Below are 18,722 nucleotides of genomic sequence, written 5' to 3' on the forward strand. Positions count from 1 at the left end.
TGGCTCAGATCGGTTCAGATTTGAATAATGCTGCCATATAGACAGATCTCGCGACTTATAGTCTTGGCCCCATAAAAACACATTTATAATCCGATTTCACTGAAATTTGGTGCAGTGACTTATGTTAGGCTTTTCGACATCCGTGTCGTATGTGGTTCAGATCTGTTTATTCTTAGATATAGCCACTAAAAAGACCAATATTTTGTTACACACAATTGAACAATTGCTTGTACTTATTAGTATTTGGTCCAAATTGGAACATATTTCAATATAGCTGCAATGGGACATAAGGTATGCATTTTTCACGAAATGGTTTACATATCTACCCGTGGTGGTGGGTATCCAAAATTCGGCCCGGCCGAACTTAACGACTTTTTACTTGTTATGTTTTGTAATGTCATCTCGCCAGTATAATTGAGCTTCAAGAGGGGTTTTAGCTATGTTTCCCCTTGAATTCCCCATTGATATTTTACACCAATGTCAATGGTGGTCTTAAGATGCAACGTGCAAATTTTTAGCTGCAACTTTTTGCAACATTTGAAGTTATGAACAAAATACTAGAAAGACTTACATGTTTCTTGTCAGTTTTAGATTTTTTTATATACATACTAGGGTGGGGCGCTTAGTATGGAAGGAAAAAAATCTTAATGGACCTTTTGCGTTTCTGATTTTTGGGATTGTGCTGGGTAAAAAAACTCCACTAGACCATACGTCTACGCTGAAAATCAAGCCTCCCGATTTTGATTTTTTAGACTTGTCACCTTTTTTGGATATTTTGGCCTATGACAGCCAAATCGTTGAGATTTTCGACCTAATACAAAAATTGTAGCCAAGACAATAGTAAATAACTCTCTAGTACATAGCAAAAATATTGGATCTCTCCTACAGGTAGATTTGGCCTTGTGAAAGTGCAAATTTTTAATGAAAATATTGATAAATTACTATGAACAACTGAAAATGGTCGGATCTGTCTATATGGCAGCTATATAGAAATATAGTCCGATTTGGACCATATTCGGTTCGGCCATCAGTAGGCATAGTACAACTCACCGTTTTAAATTTCAGCGAAATCGGGTAATAAATGCGGCAATTATGGGCTTAAGTCTAAAAATCGGCAGATCGGTCTATATGGCAGCTATATAGAAATATAGTCCGATTTGGACCATATTCGGCTCGAACATCGGTAGGCATAGTATAACTCACCGTTCCAAAAGTCTGCGAAATCAGGCAATAAATGTAGTTTTTATGTATTTTTAGTCCGACCACAGTGGTGTGTGGCGAAGCACACGGTGCCAGTTAGCCAAATATAAAACGACTAGTTACAAACACGTGTCAATAAAATGACAATAGTCTCTAATTCAAAACTAAATAGCTCTTATCATTAGTTTTAAAAACCTTTCCATTTCACTTCAACTTGAATCTCTTAATATGGTCCTTTCTTTGCTTCTCACAACATACATTTTGCGTCATACATTTATATTCAAAACTAAAACGTGGCCTTATTCTGCTTATGTGATAATAATTCTTAGAACTTCTCGAATAAGTCTAAATTGGACGATATTTGCACCAGAGTTGTTTATTATGCTCAACTTTTACTGGATTTCGATGAACCAACAACTGTATACAGATCAGAAAATTTTCTTCTACTTGATGCCTGGCCTATTAATAGTCTTTGATCTCTAATTGGTGTTTGGGCTAATTTTTTATAATTTTTAGTGGTTCAATGCCTTAGTTATTGTTTTCTTTGAAGAATACAGAAAAGTTAATACTTATGTGACTCACTGGTTATATATATTCGGATAATTAAAGAAGTATTTATTTTTAGAAGGCCAGTTAAGGGTGTGAGGAATCACTCCAGCTAGACGGATATAAACCACTAGTTACAAACACGTGCCAATAAAATGACAATGGGCTTTAAAAACTTGTCCATCCCACCTCAACTTGCAACTTTTAATCTAGTCCTTTCTTCGCTTGTCGTTTCTCACCTCATACATTTATATTCAAAACTAAAACGTGGTCTTATTCTGTTGTATGTGATTATAATTCTTTAGACTTCTCTCGAATAAGTCTATAGTGGACGATATTTCCACTAGAGTTTTTTTTTTAATTATGCTTAACTTTTACTGGATTTTGATTAACCAACAACTGTATACAGCTACGAAAATGTTTTTCTACTTGATACCCGGTCTATTAATAGTCTCTGATCTCTAATTGGTATATGGGCTTATAAATTATTTATAATTTTTGGGGGTTAATCATTAGTTTTTATGGCCATCAATACCTTAGTTATTGTTTTGTTTTTGAAGAACTTATTCGAGCCAATTAATGTGGAGTAGAACTTGTTATGCTGAACAAAATCACTGAGTATACTACTGCCCTTATATTTAGAAGTTGTTTACTAACTGACTTATTTAACAGGTCTTTTAATAACCGTTTCGGTCACAGTCCCAAATATGTAAAGACTTGTAATGTGTTGGTTTATCAACTAATAATCAAGTTTTTGCCGGTGCATTGTTAGATATTATACTTATATCGTTATTCATCTATTATTGTTGATGTTTCTAGTTATGTCAATATAAAAGGAATATCAACTCTGCAGTTTGGATCTATTACAAAATGTCTGTTTATTATTTGAAAACAAAATCTATCGAAATTCTCATTTTGTCACCTGCTCTTCTTTTAATTTATTTATATTGACATTCAAAGAACTTTTATTTAAATTAAAAGCTGTAATAAATCAACTGCATCTATAAGCGTAAAAAAATTCCAAAAGGTCGCCGACACAACTACTGAAAAACAAAAATCACCCTAATCATCGTCACGTGAGTTGTTGCGAACTGTATAGCAGTAGACCAGTAGAAGATGTCTTACCATTCATTCTGTGTGCCATTGCCGTTTTGTATTCATAACAAAGATGTTCAAATTTGATATTAAAAACTTAACAAAAGCAATATCGGAATTCATTAAGCCTTTGTGGATGTTAATTGATTAATGAGCATTTATGAATTCAAGCAACAAAAGGTCAATCAGTTTTTAAAAACGGTTTCACTTTAATAATTCTTGTCGGCCTAAACGATGTATTCTTCTACTGTTGAGAACTATTATACTCCATAATTTATGCCAACTTCATTTCAATAACTGACTCAATGCTTTCGATGAAAAAAAGATCAATTCAACGAAATGAATGAATGGGTTTAAGCCTCTTTTCAACGAATAATAACATAAACCAGATTTTAAAAATTGACTTTGAAAATGAAACCACATAAACATAGTTGCATATTGATGACCCATATTAAAAAAGCAGACTTTTGAAAAAAACCAAAAATTAAAATAAAAAGAGTGAAATTACACTGGGGGGTAAATGTTAGTAAAAACGTGTATGAAATGGTTTGAAAAAAGTTGAAATGGAAGGATCATGAAAAAGATCGATATCAAAGAAATTTGAATAGATATTTGTTGGATGCAGGAAATAGTAATGGATCTTTAAAAACAGTAAAAAAAGGGTGCTAAGTTCGGCCGGGCTGAATCTTATATACCCTCCACCATGGATCGCATTTGTCGAGTTCTATGCGCGGTATCTCTTATTAGGCAAAAAAAAAAAAAAAAAAAAAGAAAAAATTTGCTCTGCTATTAGAGCGATATCAAGATATGGTCCGGTTTGGACCACAATTAAATTATATGATGGAGACCTGTGTAAAATGTCAGCCAATTCGAATAAGAATTGCGCCCTTTGGGGGCTCAAGAATAAAATAGAGAGATCGTTTTTTATGGGAGCTGTATTAGGCTATAGACCGATTTAGACCATAACACACACATATGTTGATGATCATGAGAGGATCCGTCGTACAAAATTTCAGGCAAATCGGATGGGAATTGCGCCCTCTAAAAGCTCCAGATGTCAAGTCCCCAGATAGGTTTATATAATAGCTATATAAGGTTTTTGACCGATTTGAACCATAATTGGCACAGTTGTTGGATATCATAAAAAAATATGTCATGTAAAATTCCATCCAAATCGGATAGGAATTGCGCCCTCTAGCAGCTCAAGAAGTCAATTCCCCAGATTGGTTTATATGACAGCTGTATCAGGATATGTACCGATTTGTGCCATATTAAGCACAGATGTTCGAAGACATAACAAAACAACTCATGCAAAATTTTAGCTAAATGGGATGAGAATTGCGCCCTCTAGCGGCTCAAGAAGTCAAGATCCTAGATCGGTTTTTATGGCAGCAATACCAGGTTATGAACCGATTTGAACCATACTTAGCACAGTTGTTAGAAGTCATAACAAAACACTTAATGCGAAATTTCAGCCAAATCGGATATGAATTGCGTCCTCTAAAAGCTGAAGAAAAAGCAAAATCTGATGAGAATTGCGCCCTCTAGAGGCTAACGAAATCAAGGTCCCAGATCGGTTTATATGGCAGCTGTATCAGGTTATATATCGATTTGCGCCATATTAAGCACAGTTGTTGAAAATCATAACAAAACACCTCATGCAAAATTTCAGCCAAATCGGATAGGAATTGCGTCCTCTATTGGCTGAAGAAGTCATAACCCAAGTTCGGTTTATATGGCAGCTATATCAAAAAATGGACCGATATGGCCCATTTACAATCCCAACAGACCTACACTGATAAGAAGTGTTTGTGCAAAATTTCAAGCGGCCAGCTTAACTCCTTCGAAAGTTAGCGTGCTTTCGACAGACAGACGGACATAGCTAGATCGACATAAAATGTCACGACGATCAAGAATATATATACTCTATGAGGTCTCAGACGAATATTTCGAGTAGTTACAAACAGAATGACGAAATTAGAACACCCCCATCCTATGGTGGAGGGTATAAAAATGCAGTCCCAGCACCAAGGGAAAAGAACTTATCGTAATACAAGAGAAAGTCGTTTAATTATGATTGTGAAAAAGCAAGAAGTCCATCTTTTGAGTGTCTTAAAAACTTTAGAAGAACAGATACAGTAGAGGATAGGAAAATATATTTGAATGCGGTAAAATCATATAAAGACATCTGTAAACGGAGTAAAATTGAATTTTTCAGAAATCTGTAACAAAAATAAGCCAAACTTCTGATCCCAAGGAATGGTGGTAGCTGGACAAATATTGGGTCAAGACTTTAAAATAAGTACAAGTATGTCATCACACGATTTCAAAATATATTTAAGTGATCCATTAAACCTACCACTTATTGCAAATGATATTCAGTACGCTATATTTCAATGGGTACGTAAATAAGCTGAATTGTCAATTTTGAAGTGAAGATCAGTCAGAAGCATTGCAAGAGCTACCAATGCATCCAGAAAAAGTCACAGTTTGGTGCGGTATATGGACTGGTGGCATCATTGGACCGTACTTCTTCCAAGATGATGCGAATCGTAACGTAACTATGAATGGCGATAGGGTCTTACTTACTGACAATATGGGGCTCAAAAAAAAGTATTTGAGAGTAGAGCATTAATCTGATATCTATATTCAGGGTCAAGTGTTTGGCTGATGCCCCCACCTTCAAAAGTCGACGGACTAATTTTCCGTGTGATCCATATCGGACCATATTTAGACTATATATACACCTATCTACCAATATAGGTCCTTGAGCCCAAAACAACCGCATTGCTTGCCGAATTCGCTGAAATTTGGAGTAGTCATTAGAACTAGGTTATCCGTAATACCAAACAAAAATGGTCCATATCGGATCATCTTTAAACATAGCTGCCATATATGGACCGACATTCCAATTTGAGGTACTCATCCCATAGAATGCGCAATTTTTATCCGATTTTTCTGAAATTGGCCACAGCGAGTTGTATACGATATTCGTACTTAGTGTATTCATATTTGAATATATATGGCACATAGACCGATCTTCCGATTGAAGGCTTATAAAACACATTTTTAAGACGATTTTGCTAGAATTTGGAACAGTGAGTTCCTAAGACCTCCCGATACTCGCGTGGAGTAAAATCAAAATTGGTTCTATAGCTGCTATACAGGGCGATCTCCAGATTTAAGGTCTTCGGGCCATAAAAGGTGCATTTTTTGAACCAGAAGTCGCTAAATTTGGAAACAGCGGGTTGTACTAGAACCCTCGACACCTGCGCTGAACTTTGTCGAGTCAGAATCATATTTGGATATATCTGCCATATAGGGGGATAATAGACTCTATTATTGCCCTATTTTGACTAAATTTTGAATAGTGAACAATTTTGGTCTCCTCGACTTCCTTACCAGATATATGATAAGACCCGGAAAAATACTTCTTGGCTCCACAAATGTTAATGAAATTTTGATAAAATGTGTGTCCATGTTGATGGGTATCCAAAAAGGTCAAAAAATTATCGAATATTACAAAATTAGGTTAAAATGTTGCTAAAAACAGCTGCTGTTGAAAATTTCTGTAAAATAAATCTATGGAAAAAATTGCTGTAAAACTATGATCTGCAACTTTGCTCACGAACATTCCATTAAGGAACAGGAACAAACTTCTCATATATTGATGAGTGCTGTCCGATTGAAGTTTAATTTCAATGATAAGAGACCTGTTTTTTGAAGCCGAGTTTGAACGGCGTGTCACAGTGCAACACCTCTTTGAGGAAAAGTTCGTGCCTCACTAATGTCGCATGAGCATTAGGAGGAGGTAAGCACCGCTGAAATTTTTTTCTGATGTTCGCAACAGAATTCGAACCCAAGCTTTCAGCGTCATAGGCAGACATGCTAACCTCTGATCTGCGGTGACCACCAATCTGATCTATACGACTTTTTTTCAAACACAATTCCTGTAAAATTTTTTTTTTTTTTAAATTTCACATATTTTTTTTTAGCTTCTGTATACTGAATTTCATTGGAAACTTTTCAAATTTCCTGTTTTCTCATATTTTCTAACCACACACATGATTATTGTGTTGTATAATTTTTTCTTTATATGCAACCTTTCTCAAATTGCCACCACCGAACATGTTGGCATTACTTTGCCAACGTCACACTTGCCCTCTCCATGGCTTACACTTCACTTCCACAAAGTTTGTTGTTTCCTTTTTGTTTACCATAGTCCGTCCATGTGTTTGGTAGTTGAAGTTGCAACCATCACGGTTACGGCAACAACCATGATTGTGGCAATTTCAAATTCAACGATTTTTGTAAAGCTACAATCAAGCATATCATTCTGCTAACTTTATGACTTACTAACTTTGTGACTGAGTTAGTAAGATGGTTTTGAGAGTAGCAATATTAAACTTGCTTTCCACACAATTGTCTGCCAACATTCAGCGGCTGTTTGTAAAGAGTGTTTTGTAATCGATTACATGTCAAATTTCTAGAAAATGCGAATCTTAAAGGTGATTTGATATTTTGAAGAGGTAATTAAAAAATTTTTCTTTGAGAACGAAATGGGGGCAAAGGTTCTTAGGAGAATAAACAAGTAAAAGCGTGCTATGTTCGGCCGGGCCGAATCTTATATACGCTCCACCATGGATCGCATTTGTCGAGTTCTTTTCCCGCTATCTCGTTTTAGCCAAACATATGATAAAAGGAAAGAATTGCTATGATATTGGAGCTATAATATCAAGTTATCGTCCGATCATAATTTCAAATTTCAGCCAACTCGAATAAAAATTGAACCCTTAAGGGGCTCAAGAATAAAATAAGGAGATCGATTTATATGGGAGCTGTATAAGGCTATAGACCGATTTATATCGTAATTGACACGTATGTTGAAGGTCATGAGAGAAGCGGTTGTACAAAATTTCAGCCAAATCGGATAATAATTGCGACCTCTAGATGCTCAAGAAGTCAATATGTTATGAACCAATTAAAAGCATATTTGGCACAGTTATTGTCATAACAAACCACTTCTTGTAAAATTTCAGCCAAATCGGATAAGAATGGCGCTCTCTAGAGGCTCAAGAAGTCAAGACCCCAGATCGGTTTATATGGCAGCTATGTCAGGTTATGGATCGATTTGAACCAAACTTAACATAGTTGTTGGAAGTCATAATGAAACACGTCTTGCAAAATTTCAGCCAAATCGGATAAGAATTGTGCCCTCTAGTGGCTCAAGAAGTTAAGATCCAAGATCGGTTTATATGGCAGCTATATCAAAACATGGACCAAAATAGCCCATTAACAATCCCAACCGACCTACACTACTAAGATGTATTCGTGCAAAATTTCAAGCGGCTAGCTTTACTCCTTCGACAGTAAGCGTGCTTTCGACAGACAGAAGGACGGACGGCCAGACAGACAGACGGACAGACAGACGGACAGACAGACGGACAGACAGACGGACAGACAGACGGACAGACAGACGGATGGACATAGCTAGATCGACTTAAAAAGACATGACGGTCAAGAATATATACACTTTATGGGGTCTCAGAGGAATATTTCGAGGAGTTACAAAGAGAATGACGAAATTAGTATACCCCCATCCTATAGCGGAGGGTATAAAAACATCTAAAAAAAAAAATTTTCCAAAATAGGGTAAAAACTTAAAAATTTACATAAAAGGACTAAATTCGGTGTTCACAAAACTTAATGTAGATTTATTTCAAAATGATTTATTTGACAGATTTCTTTTAAAGAACTGTCAAATAAATCTATTTTTAAGCTCCATTACGAAAAAAAATCTTAAGGCTTTATGCATAGCCTTAAGATTTTTTTTCTTCAAAGATCACATTCCCAATACATTGGTGACTAATTCTGAAGACTCTCTTTGTTGACAATAAAACTTAATTGCCAATAAACTTTACAGCTTTAAACACCTAATTCTGTCATTAATGATGCTAAAGCATATTCCAAAACTTAATTCCATTGTTGAGAACTTCAATTTGAGTTGTTTCTCCTTTGTTTAGAATATAAAAATGATGTTTGTAGTCATGACAACACCTTCATTCTTTGTAGCTCCGCGCGAACCATAGAACTCCATCCAATTTGGCCAGCATTACAGAGAACAACATATTTTGGCTAATTATATGGCCATAATAATAACAGCAGCAGACTTTGCGGTAATACCTATAACATGAGTGCGGCTAATTCATTATTGTTATTAACACAAATTCGCTAACAATAAAAACGCAAATAGTCAAAAGTTTAAAACCCTGCCTCAAGGTATTCTTGGTTCATATCAGTTTACGAGAACAAAATATTTAATGGCCTTGTGCTGGCATGCAGAAGTTTTGACATAAGCGCAAATAAATGGCTAGAATTATTATTTTTTAATGATCGAAAAACATGCACTTATAGTTTTTTACTTAAAAGAAGAAAGAAAGAGAAGGAGTTTTTTGGAGGGCATTAGAGCATGAGTGACGGAGGAGATATATTTGAAAAAAATCAAGAAGTAAAATAGAGAGATCAATTTATATGGGAGCTGTATCGGGCTATAGACCGATTCAGATCATAATAAGCACCTATGTTGATGGCCATGAGAGGATCCGTAGTACATAATTTCAGGCAAATCGGATAATAATTGCGACCTCTAGAGGCTCAAGAAGTCAAGATCCCAGATCGGTTTATATGGCAGCTATATCAGGTTATTAACCGATTTGAACCATACTTGGCACAGTTGTTGGATATCATAACAAAACACGTCGTGCAAAATTTCATTCCAATCGGATAAGAATTGCGCACTCCAGAGGCTCAAGAAGTCAAGACCCAAGATCGGTTTATATGGCAGCTATATCAGGTTATGGACCGATTTGAACCATACTTGGCAAAGTTGTTGGATATCGCGACAAAATACGTCGTGCAAAATTTCATTCCAATCGGATAAGAATTGCGCACTCTAGAGGCTCAAGAAGTCAAGACCCAAGATCGGTTTATATGGCAGCTATATCAAAACATGGACCGATATGGCCCATTTACAATACCAACCGACCTACACTAATAAGAAGTGTTTGTGCAAAATTTCAAGCGGCTAGCTTTACTCCTTCGGAAGTTAGCGTGCTTTCGACAGACAGACGGATGGACGGACGGACAGACGGATGGACGGACGGACGGACAGACGGACAGACGGACGGACATGGCTAGATCGACATAAAATGTCGCGACGATCAAGAATATATATACTTTATGGGGTCTCAGACGAATATTTCGAGTAGTTACAAACAGAATGACGATATTAGCATACCCCCATCTTATGGTGGAGGGTATAAAAATTTAATTAAAATTTCTTAGAAATTTTAATTGGCTCAAAATATTTTTTAGCAAATCTTGTCAAAATTAAGTTTCTATTGGAAACTTTCTTTAAATTTTTGTTAGACATTTTTGTAAAATTTTGTCCTATTATTTTGGTTCTATTTTTTTTTAATTTTTTTTTCTAAACTCAATTCTCATGGAAACTTTCTAGTTTAGAACTATGAAAAAAATTTTATTTGCTAAACTATTTTTTTTATACTCACACCACTACTGTGGTACAGGGTATTATAACTTAATGAATTTGTTTACCGATCGACTCAGAATCACTTTCTAATTCGATTTAGCTATGTCTGTCCGTCTGGCAATGTTAATTTGTGTGCAAAGTACAGATCGCAATTTTCATCCGATCGTCTTCAATTTGGCACAAGCATTTTCTTAGGCCTAGAGACAAAGCCTATTGAAATTGAAAAAAATCGTTTCAGATTTGGATATATTTAGCTCCCAAATATATGTTTGTCCGATTTGCAGTAATCTTCTTATATATAAAAATCAATTTGTGTTTGTTTGTATGTTTGTGTGTTCCTTATAGACTCAGAAACGGCTGAAACGAATTTCTTGAAATTTTCACACATGGTGCATAATGATCCCGTGGTGAAAATAAGGTACTAAATTTTTTGATATCTGAAGGAGGCGCAGACCCTCCCACTTACCCTTATTTTCAGAAACGCCAGATCTCGCAGATGGGTGGTGCGATCTAAGCGAAATTTTGTGTGCTCTCATATAGTACCCTAAAAATAAAAATTTGGTATCCAAATGTCGGATGAGATACCTAGGGGGGACGCCCCACCCTTAAACTTACCAAACATATATTTAGACCAACCACAACAATATGGGACTCAAATGAAAGGTATTTACAATAAGAAAACGTATCTGATATCCAATTGTCGGACAAAGTGCTAGGGGGACCACCCCAACCCTGAAAACACCCCTAAATCGGACATATTTACCGACCATGGCAATATGGGACTCAAATGATAGGTATTTGCGAGTAGAATACTAATCTGATATCCAAATGTGGGACAAAGTTTCTGGGGGTCCACCTCTTCCCCAAAACTCCCCCAAACAGGACTTATTTACTGACCATGGCAATATGGGACTTAAATAAAAGGTATTTGAGTGTATTCAAATGTAGGGCCAAGCGTTGTGGGGGGCCGCCCCTCCCAAAAAAAACCCCAAAGAGGACAAATTTACGAGCATAGCAATATGGAGCTCAAGTGAAAAGTCTTTGGGCGGATTAAGACAGGAATTATATATCAATATTCGGACAAAAGTGTCTAACACTTTTGTCCGAATATAACACCACCCATATAGGACGTTTTTGCTGACCATTCCAATATAGGGCTGTAAGAAGAGATATTTTAGAGCAGAAAACGAATGTGCTCTAAGTAACTGAACTGCCGCCCCATCCCCCAAAAACTCCCCCCAAACTGGTCATGTTTGCCAACTATGGAAATATGGGGCTCAAATGAAAGGTATTTGGGACTAGACCACGAATGGGATATCAAAATTTGGGACCAACTGCCTAGGAGACGCCCCACCCCCATAACAACCCCCAAACAGGACGTATTTGCTCGCCATGACATTTTGGGTCTTAAATGGAGCGGATCTCGATATTGATAGTTTTAAGGCCCATACCCCAAACCGGACATATTTGCTGACTTTTGCATTAAGAGGTTTAAATGAATGGTAATTGAGATTAGAAAACGAATTTGATATCAAATTGTGAGGCCAATGCCAATATGGGGTTCAAATAAATAATATTTGAGAGTGGAGCGCGATGCTGATATATTTTCAGGGCTAAGTGTTTGGGGGTCCACCCCACTTCCCAAAATACCCCTAAATCGGGCATATTTACCGATCACGTCAATGTGGGGCTCAAATGAAAGGTTTCGTAAAGATTTCGTACTCTTTCCCCAAGAGTACGAAATTGATACCCCGTTTCAGGACCTATTATCTGGGGGTTTACCACTTCCCCAAAACACCCCACAAACTGCAATTATTTACTGATCATCGCAATAAAGGTATTTGGGAGTAGAATACGAATCTCAATATGGGGTTCAAATAAATGGTATTTGAGAGAAGAGCACGATGCTGATATTATTTTCAGGCCCAAGTGTCTAGGGGACCACCTCACCCCCGAAAACATCCCAAAATCATGACAATATCGGACTGAAATAAAGACTACACCCAAATGTTAATCACCCTTTACCATTCGAGCGAATTCATAGACCAATAAAGATAACCTGGGTTTCAGATAAAGGCATTTATATTGTTATACTGTTAGTCAAGCGATATACATATACTATTTTCGTAGCGTGGTATTTCACTAAAAGATCTTTAATTGTTGAAAATAAACATTCAAAAGATACTTTTGTTCCATATAAAGTAACAGAAGGTGCAGCGGAGCGGGCCCGGTTCAGCTAGTAATGCAATTAAATGGTAATTTGTTAACCAATTCTCTTGGAATTTGGCAGTAAGGCTTTTCTTATGACTCTCAACATTTGACATTTATTGACCAATCTTCCCATAAGGCTTTCCTCGACGACTACCACAGATTTGGATATAGCTCCATATATGTGTTCGTCCGATTTGGACTAATATTGCCATAATGTGGTCATTTGTCAACCGATTCTCTCGAAATTTTGCAGGAAGAGGTTTTTCTTGACTCTCGATAACACTGGTGAATTTCAAGAAATCGGTTCAGATTTAGATATAGCCCTTATATATATTTATATTTAGATAAAGTTCTCATCTATATATCGCTCGATTCTCACTCCTAGAGTCATTGCAACCGCATTTATTGATCAATCTTGCCAACATTTTGCACAACGCTTTCCTCGACAACTACATCAATATCTAAAAAGTTTGGTTGAAATCGGTTCAAAGTTAAATATAGCTCTTAAATATATGTTTGTCGGATTTTGGATAATTTGCAATAATATTGTCATTTGTCAACCGTAGTTTTTACAGTTTAAACATATTTGCTCGAAATTTGATACGGATTGTTTAAAAACCCATCTGAAAACGTCCGCCAAGGTCCATTGAAATGGGTTCAGAATAAAAGATAGCTTAGCTCCACTTTGTACTTATAGAGTAGGTGTAGGGTATTATACAGTCGGCATCGTCCGACTTTTGCCTTTCCTTACTGTTTATTAAGAAACTTTTTTCGAATATCTCAAATATTTTTCTTTAACAAAATTTTTTCGTTTTTTTTTCTCTTATCATTTCAGTTACCCTCTGTGGAACCCTTCAAAATGGACGAATTGGGCCTGCAGCTGACCGATGGACCCCAAGGCTATAAAATTACTTTGAAAAATATCGAAGTTTTTGGTGCCAGTAACTTTGCTGTAAAATCAATGAAACTAAGTGAAAACGGTGAACCTTTCAAGGCTACCATTTTTATGCCCAAATTGAAGATTGAAGCCAAATATACCAGCTCTGGTGTACTTCTGATTATTCCCGCTTCAGGAGGTGGAGATTTTCATGCAGTGTTTGGTATGTATTCAAAAATTTTAGAAACTAAAAGTTTCCTAAAGTTTTATTTTTTTTATTTCATAATTTCCAGAGGGCTGCAAAGCTGAAATCACCGGCAAGGTATCAACTCCTGTGAGAAATGGTTTGACCTACCTGCATGTGGATGCCTTGGGTATTGTTTTGGATATGGAAAAGGCCAGCATGAAAATTTCAAATGCCTTCAGAAATAATCCAATTTTGTGTAAGTTGAAATTATTTTGTAATAGAGAAAAACTGTGTGGATCGGGAAACAGTTATAGAAGACTAAGTTTCGGGTTTTGAAAACTGGGGTTTTGGTTTTTGAAAACCCGGATTTATGGTTTCTGAAAACCGGGTTTTGGCTTATTTAATTTTTGGAAATTGGGTTTTCGGTATTTATTAACTGTTAATCACTTTTTGAAAAAAGGTTTCGTGGCAGTGAACATTTCTTTAAAGTTTTTTTAAGTCATTTTGCATTTTCTTAAAAGAAAATTTCTCTAAACAAAATTTAAGGAAATTTTACCGTCGCGACATAGTTTCGTGGCAGTGAACATTTCTTTAAAGTTTTTTTTTAAGGCATTTTGTATTTTCTTAAAAGAAAATTTCTCTAAACAAAATTTAAGGAAATTTTTTCGTCGCGACAAAATTTCAGTGAAATTTTTCTTAAAGTCTAAATTTCAGTGAAATTATCACTTAAAACTTAAATTCAATGAAACCTTTTTGTCAATTTCAGCGAAAATTTTCGTAAACACAAAACTTAAATGAAATTTTCCCTAGAAAACAAACTTTTTGTGAAATTTTCCCTAAGCACAAAATTAAGGTTTACGAAATCTGGATTTTATGTTTTTAAAACCGGGTTTCGGTTTTTGAAAATCTTTTTTTTTAATTTTTGAAAACCTTTTTTCGATTTTTGCAAACCTTGTTTTCAGTTCTTGAAAACCGGATTTTCGGTTTTTGAAAACCTATTTTTAGATTTTTGAAAACCGTGTTTTCGATTTTTGAAAATCGCGTTTTCTGTTTTTAAAGACGGTGTTTTCGGTCATTTTGTTTTGAGATGTACGGATTTATAAATTGACATCGAACATTTCATTAAAGTTTTTTAAGAAAACATTTTATCAAAATAATCTTCTAAGAAAATTTCTCTATAACAAAATTTTAGGACAATTTTCCCTCAAGACAAAATTCCAGAAGATTTTTTCTTAAAGTCTAAATTTTAGTGAAATTTTCACTTTAAACAAATATTTAATGAAATTTCCTTTCAATGCTAAATCTCAGCGAAGATTTTCCTTAACATAAAACTTAAGTGAAATCTTGGTTGAAGAAAAAATATCAATGAAAATTTCCAGAGAAGACAAAATTTTCTGAAAATTTTCCCTAAAAGATAAAATTTTGTAAAAATTTACCAAAGACAAAATTTCGATTTGCGATACTGGATTTTCGGTTTTTAAACCCGGGTTATCGATATTTAAAAATGTTTTTAAATCTCGGCTTTTGAAAACCGAGATTTCGTTTAATAAAAACCTATTTTTCGATTTTTAAAAACCTATTTTCCATTATTGAAAACCGTGTTTTCGATATTTGAGGACCAGGTTTTTCGTTATTGAATTTTGGAAATCAGATTTTCGGTAATTTTAGACTGGTATTCACTTTTTGAAAACGGGTTTCGTGGTAGTGAACATTTCATTCAATTTTTTATAAAACTTTTTATCAAGATTTTCTTAAAAGAAAATTTCCCTTAATCAAAATTTAAGTTAAATTTTCCCTCAAGACAAAATTCCAGTAAAAATTAGCTTAAAGTCTAAATTTCAATTTTAATTTCACTTAATACAAAAATTCAGTGAACTTTTTTGTCAATGGAAAATTTTCGGTGAAAATTTCTCTAGAGACAAAATTTTGTGAAATTTTCCCTAAATATAAAATTTTGGTTTACGAAAACTGGATTTTCGGTTTTTCAAACCGGGTTTTCGGTTTTTAAAAATCTTTTTTACAGTTTTTGGAAACCGATGGTTTAAAAGCGGGTAGTTCGGTTTTTGAAAACTTATTTTTCGATTTTTGAAAATCGTGTTTTTGGTTTTTGAGAACCGGGTTTTCCGTAATTGAATTTTGAAAATCGGGTTTACGGCAGTTTTAAACTGGTATTCACTTTTTGAAACTCGGTTTCGTGTTAGTGAACATTTCATTAAAGTTTTTTTTTAAGATTTTTTATCAAAATTTTCTTAAAAGAAAATTTTCTTCAAACAGAATTTTAGTAAAATTTTCCCACAAGACAAAATTCCAGTGAAATTTTCCCTGAAGACATAATTTCAATTAACTTAAAATTTTGGCTTCAGAAAAAATTACACAGATATTTTCTCTGTAAAGAAAAATTCACTGAAACTTTGTCATTTTCGGAAATTTGATTACAATTTTGGCTTCATCAAAAATTTCACTGAGATTTGGTTTTTATTAAAGATTTCAGTCATCATCGAAATTTTGACTGAAGTTATTGTTTTTACCGAAAATTTCACTAAAATTTTATTTTTAGGGAAAATTGCAATGAATTTTAGTTTTTAATGTAAATTTCCCAGAAATTTTGTCTTTAGCGAAAGTTTCGTTGAAATTTTGTCTTTGGGGAAAATTTTACGTCTTTAGGGAAAATTTCACTGTCATTAGTGAAAATTGCAATGAAATTTTGTCTTTAGGAAATTTTTTTGAAAATTTCGGTCTCCATCGAAGTTTTGACTGAAATTTTGTTTTCACCGAAAATTTCACTGAATTTTGTCTTTATGGAAAACTTTACTGAAATATGGTGTTTAGGGAAAACTGCACTGAAAATTCCACTGTATTTACCGAGAATTTCAGAGGAATTTTGTCTTATGGCTAAATTTAAAGAAAACTACCCTAAATTTTGTTTTCGAAAAAAATTTTACTTAAATTTTGTCTTTAGCGAAAACTTCAATAAATTTTGTTTTTAGGCATTATTTTACTGAAATTTTTGTTTGAGGCAAAATTAACTGAAATTTAGTCCATAGGGAAAATTTCATGAAAATTTCAATAAAATTTTGTCTTGGAGAAAATTTCAATAAAAATTTGTCATGGAAAAAAATTTCAATAAAATATTGTCTTCAAAGAAAAGCAACATTTCAGAGAGATTTTCTCTACAGATAAAATTTTTGTGATTTTTGTCCTAAAATTAAGTGAAATTTTCGCAAAAGCATTTTTTTAATTTTTTTTTACTCCTCTTTTCAGTGGAAGCCACTAATTTGTTCCTGCGTGACAATGCTCGCATAGTATTGGAGGCTATGCAACCTCAAATGCAAAAAAAACTGGCCAATGAATTCGGTAAACTGGCCAATCAGTTCCTTAAACATGTGCCCCGAGATTGGTTCTATCTGTGAATGCCCCGCCTACCACCAGCACTAGCTTAAGTCTTTTTGTACATACTTTGATATATATGTTAATGCGATAATTTCCTGTAGTTTAAGCTACCATGTTAGATTATAGACTTTATAACTTATCTGCACTATGTTCTCTATATGTACTCATAATTTTAAAAATCGCTTCTCAAAATGTATTATCGAAATAAAAAAGAAAACACATATTGTTGTTATATGAAATAAAATTAAAAAAAAAATAAAATTTTTACGTTGTTTTGAATTTGTATATTGTTGGGTATGAAATGGGTAGGAAATATTAAGAAACAATTTTAGTCATTCGGGTAAGAAATATTTAGAAATAGAGTTTCTCTCTATTTCTAAATATTTCTTACATAAAAAAAAAACGAAATAAATTGATCCAAACAATTTTTTAATTGAAACTGCTTCAATCGCGTAAATGATAAAGGTTTCTGAAGAAGTAATTAAAAAAAATTCAACTAAAAAAGTCCATATTCAATTAAACAAATGTTTGAAAATTTTGAAATTTTCAATTAAATTTTTAATTGATCAAATTAAACAGGGTTGAAAATGTTGAAAATTGGATAACAATTGCGGCCTCTAAAGGCTAAGGAAGTCAAGATCCCGGATCTGTTTATATAACAGCTATATCAGGTTATGGACCGATTTCAACCGTACTTAGCACATTTATTAGAAAAAGTCAAGATGCCGGATCGGTTTATATGGCAGCTACATCAGATTATGGACCGATTTCAACCATACTTAGCACATGTATTGGAAGTCATAACGGTCGTACAGAATTTCAGTTGAATCGGATAAGAATTGCGCCCACTAGTGACTCAAGAAGTCAAGATCCAAGATCAGTTTATATGGCAGCTATATCAGGTTATTGACCGATTTGTGCCATACTTGGTACATTATTTGGAAGTCATAACAAAATGCAAAATTTCAGCCAAATCGGATAAGAATTGCGCCCTCTAGTGATTCAAGAAATCAAGATCCAAAATCGGTTTATAGGGCAGCTATATCAAAACATGGACCGATATAGCCCATTTACTATCCCAACCGACCTACACTAATAAGAAGTATTTGTACAAAATTTCAAGCTGATAGCTTTACTCCTTCGAAAGTTGGGATGCTTACCACAGAGAGACGGACGGACGGACATGGCTAAGCCGACTTAAAATGTCATGACGATCAAGAATATATATTCTTAATGGGGTCTTAGACTAATATTTTGAAGAGTTACAAACGGAATGACAAAATTAGTAACCCCCATCCTATGGTGGAGGGTATAAAAATATTTTCACACAAGAGCAATGTTGTTGTTTATGGCAACACTTCGTGTCAGTTAACCTGTATAATGCATCCTATTTGAATTCTCCCAATGAATTGGATTTTCAAACTCCCAAAATATACGCTTTTACACGTTGGTTTGTATTTCACTGTATATTTTATACTCATTGTGACTACAAAATAGTAACGGCTATTTCATCCACAATAACTTAAACAGTATTTTTAATGTCGCAATGAATTGATTACAGGGTTGCATTTTCATCCAAGCATTGAATACAACAGACATGTTATCCATCATGTGGTCGTTTCTTCAACTTAACGCAGATACGAATGTGTATAACTCATATCGTAAAT

At 34.5% G+C, this 18,722-nt stretch overlaps 1 protein-coding gene across 1 annotated transcript in view; it reads left to right on the forward strand.

The window, feature by feature from the left end:
* Positions 1 to 17,276, forward strand: part of LOC106081087 (protein takeout) — a 32,585-nt gene extending 15,309 nt beyond the window's left edge. Inside the window, exons 3-5 of the mRNA XM_013242808.2 lie at positions 13,437 to 13,701; positions 13,772 to 13,921; positions 16,927 to 17,276. Of these exons, the coding sequence (XP_013098262.1) occupies positions 13,437 to 13,701; positions 13,772 to 13,921; positions 16,927 to 17,075 (564 nt within the window). The 3' untranslated portion in view covers positions 17,076 to 17,276. The remainder of the gene's footprint in view (positions 1 to 13,436; positions 13,702 to 13,771; positions 13,922 to 16,926) is intronic.
* The last annotated feature ends 1,446 nt before the right edge of the window (positions 17,277 to 18,722 follow it).

Source organism: Stomoxys calcitrans, chromosome 2 (genome assembly GCF_963082655.1).
Source record: "Stomoxys calcitrans chromosome 2, idStoCalc2.1, whole genome shotgun sequence".
In the NCBI taxonomy this organism is placed as follows: domain Eukaryota; kingdom Metazoa; phylum Arthropoda; class Insecta; order Diptera; family Muscidae; genus Stomoxys; species Stomoxys calcitrans.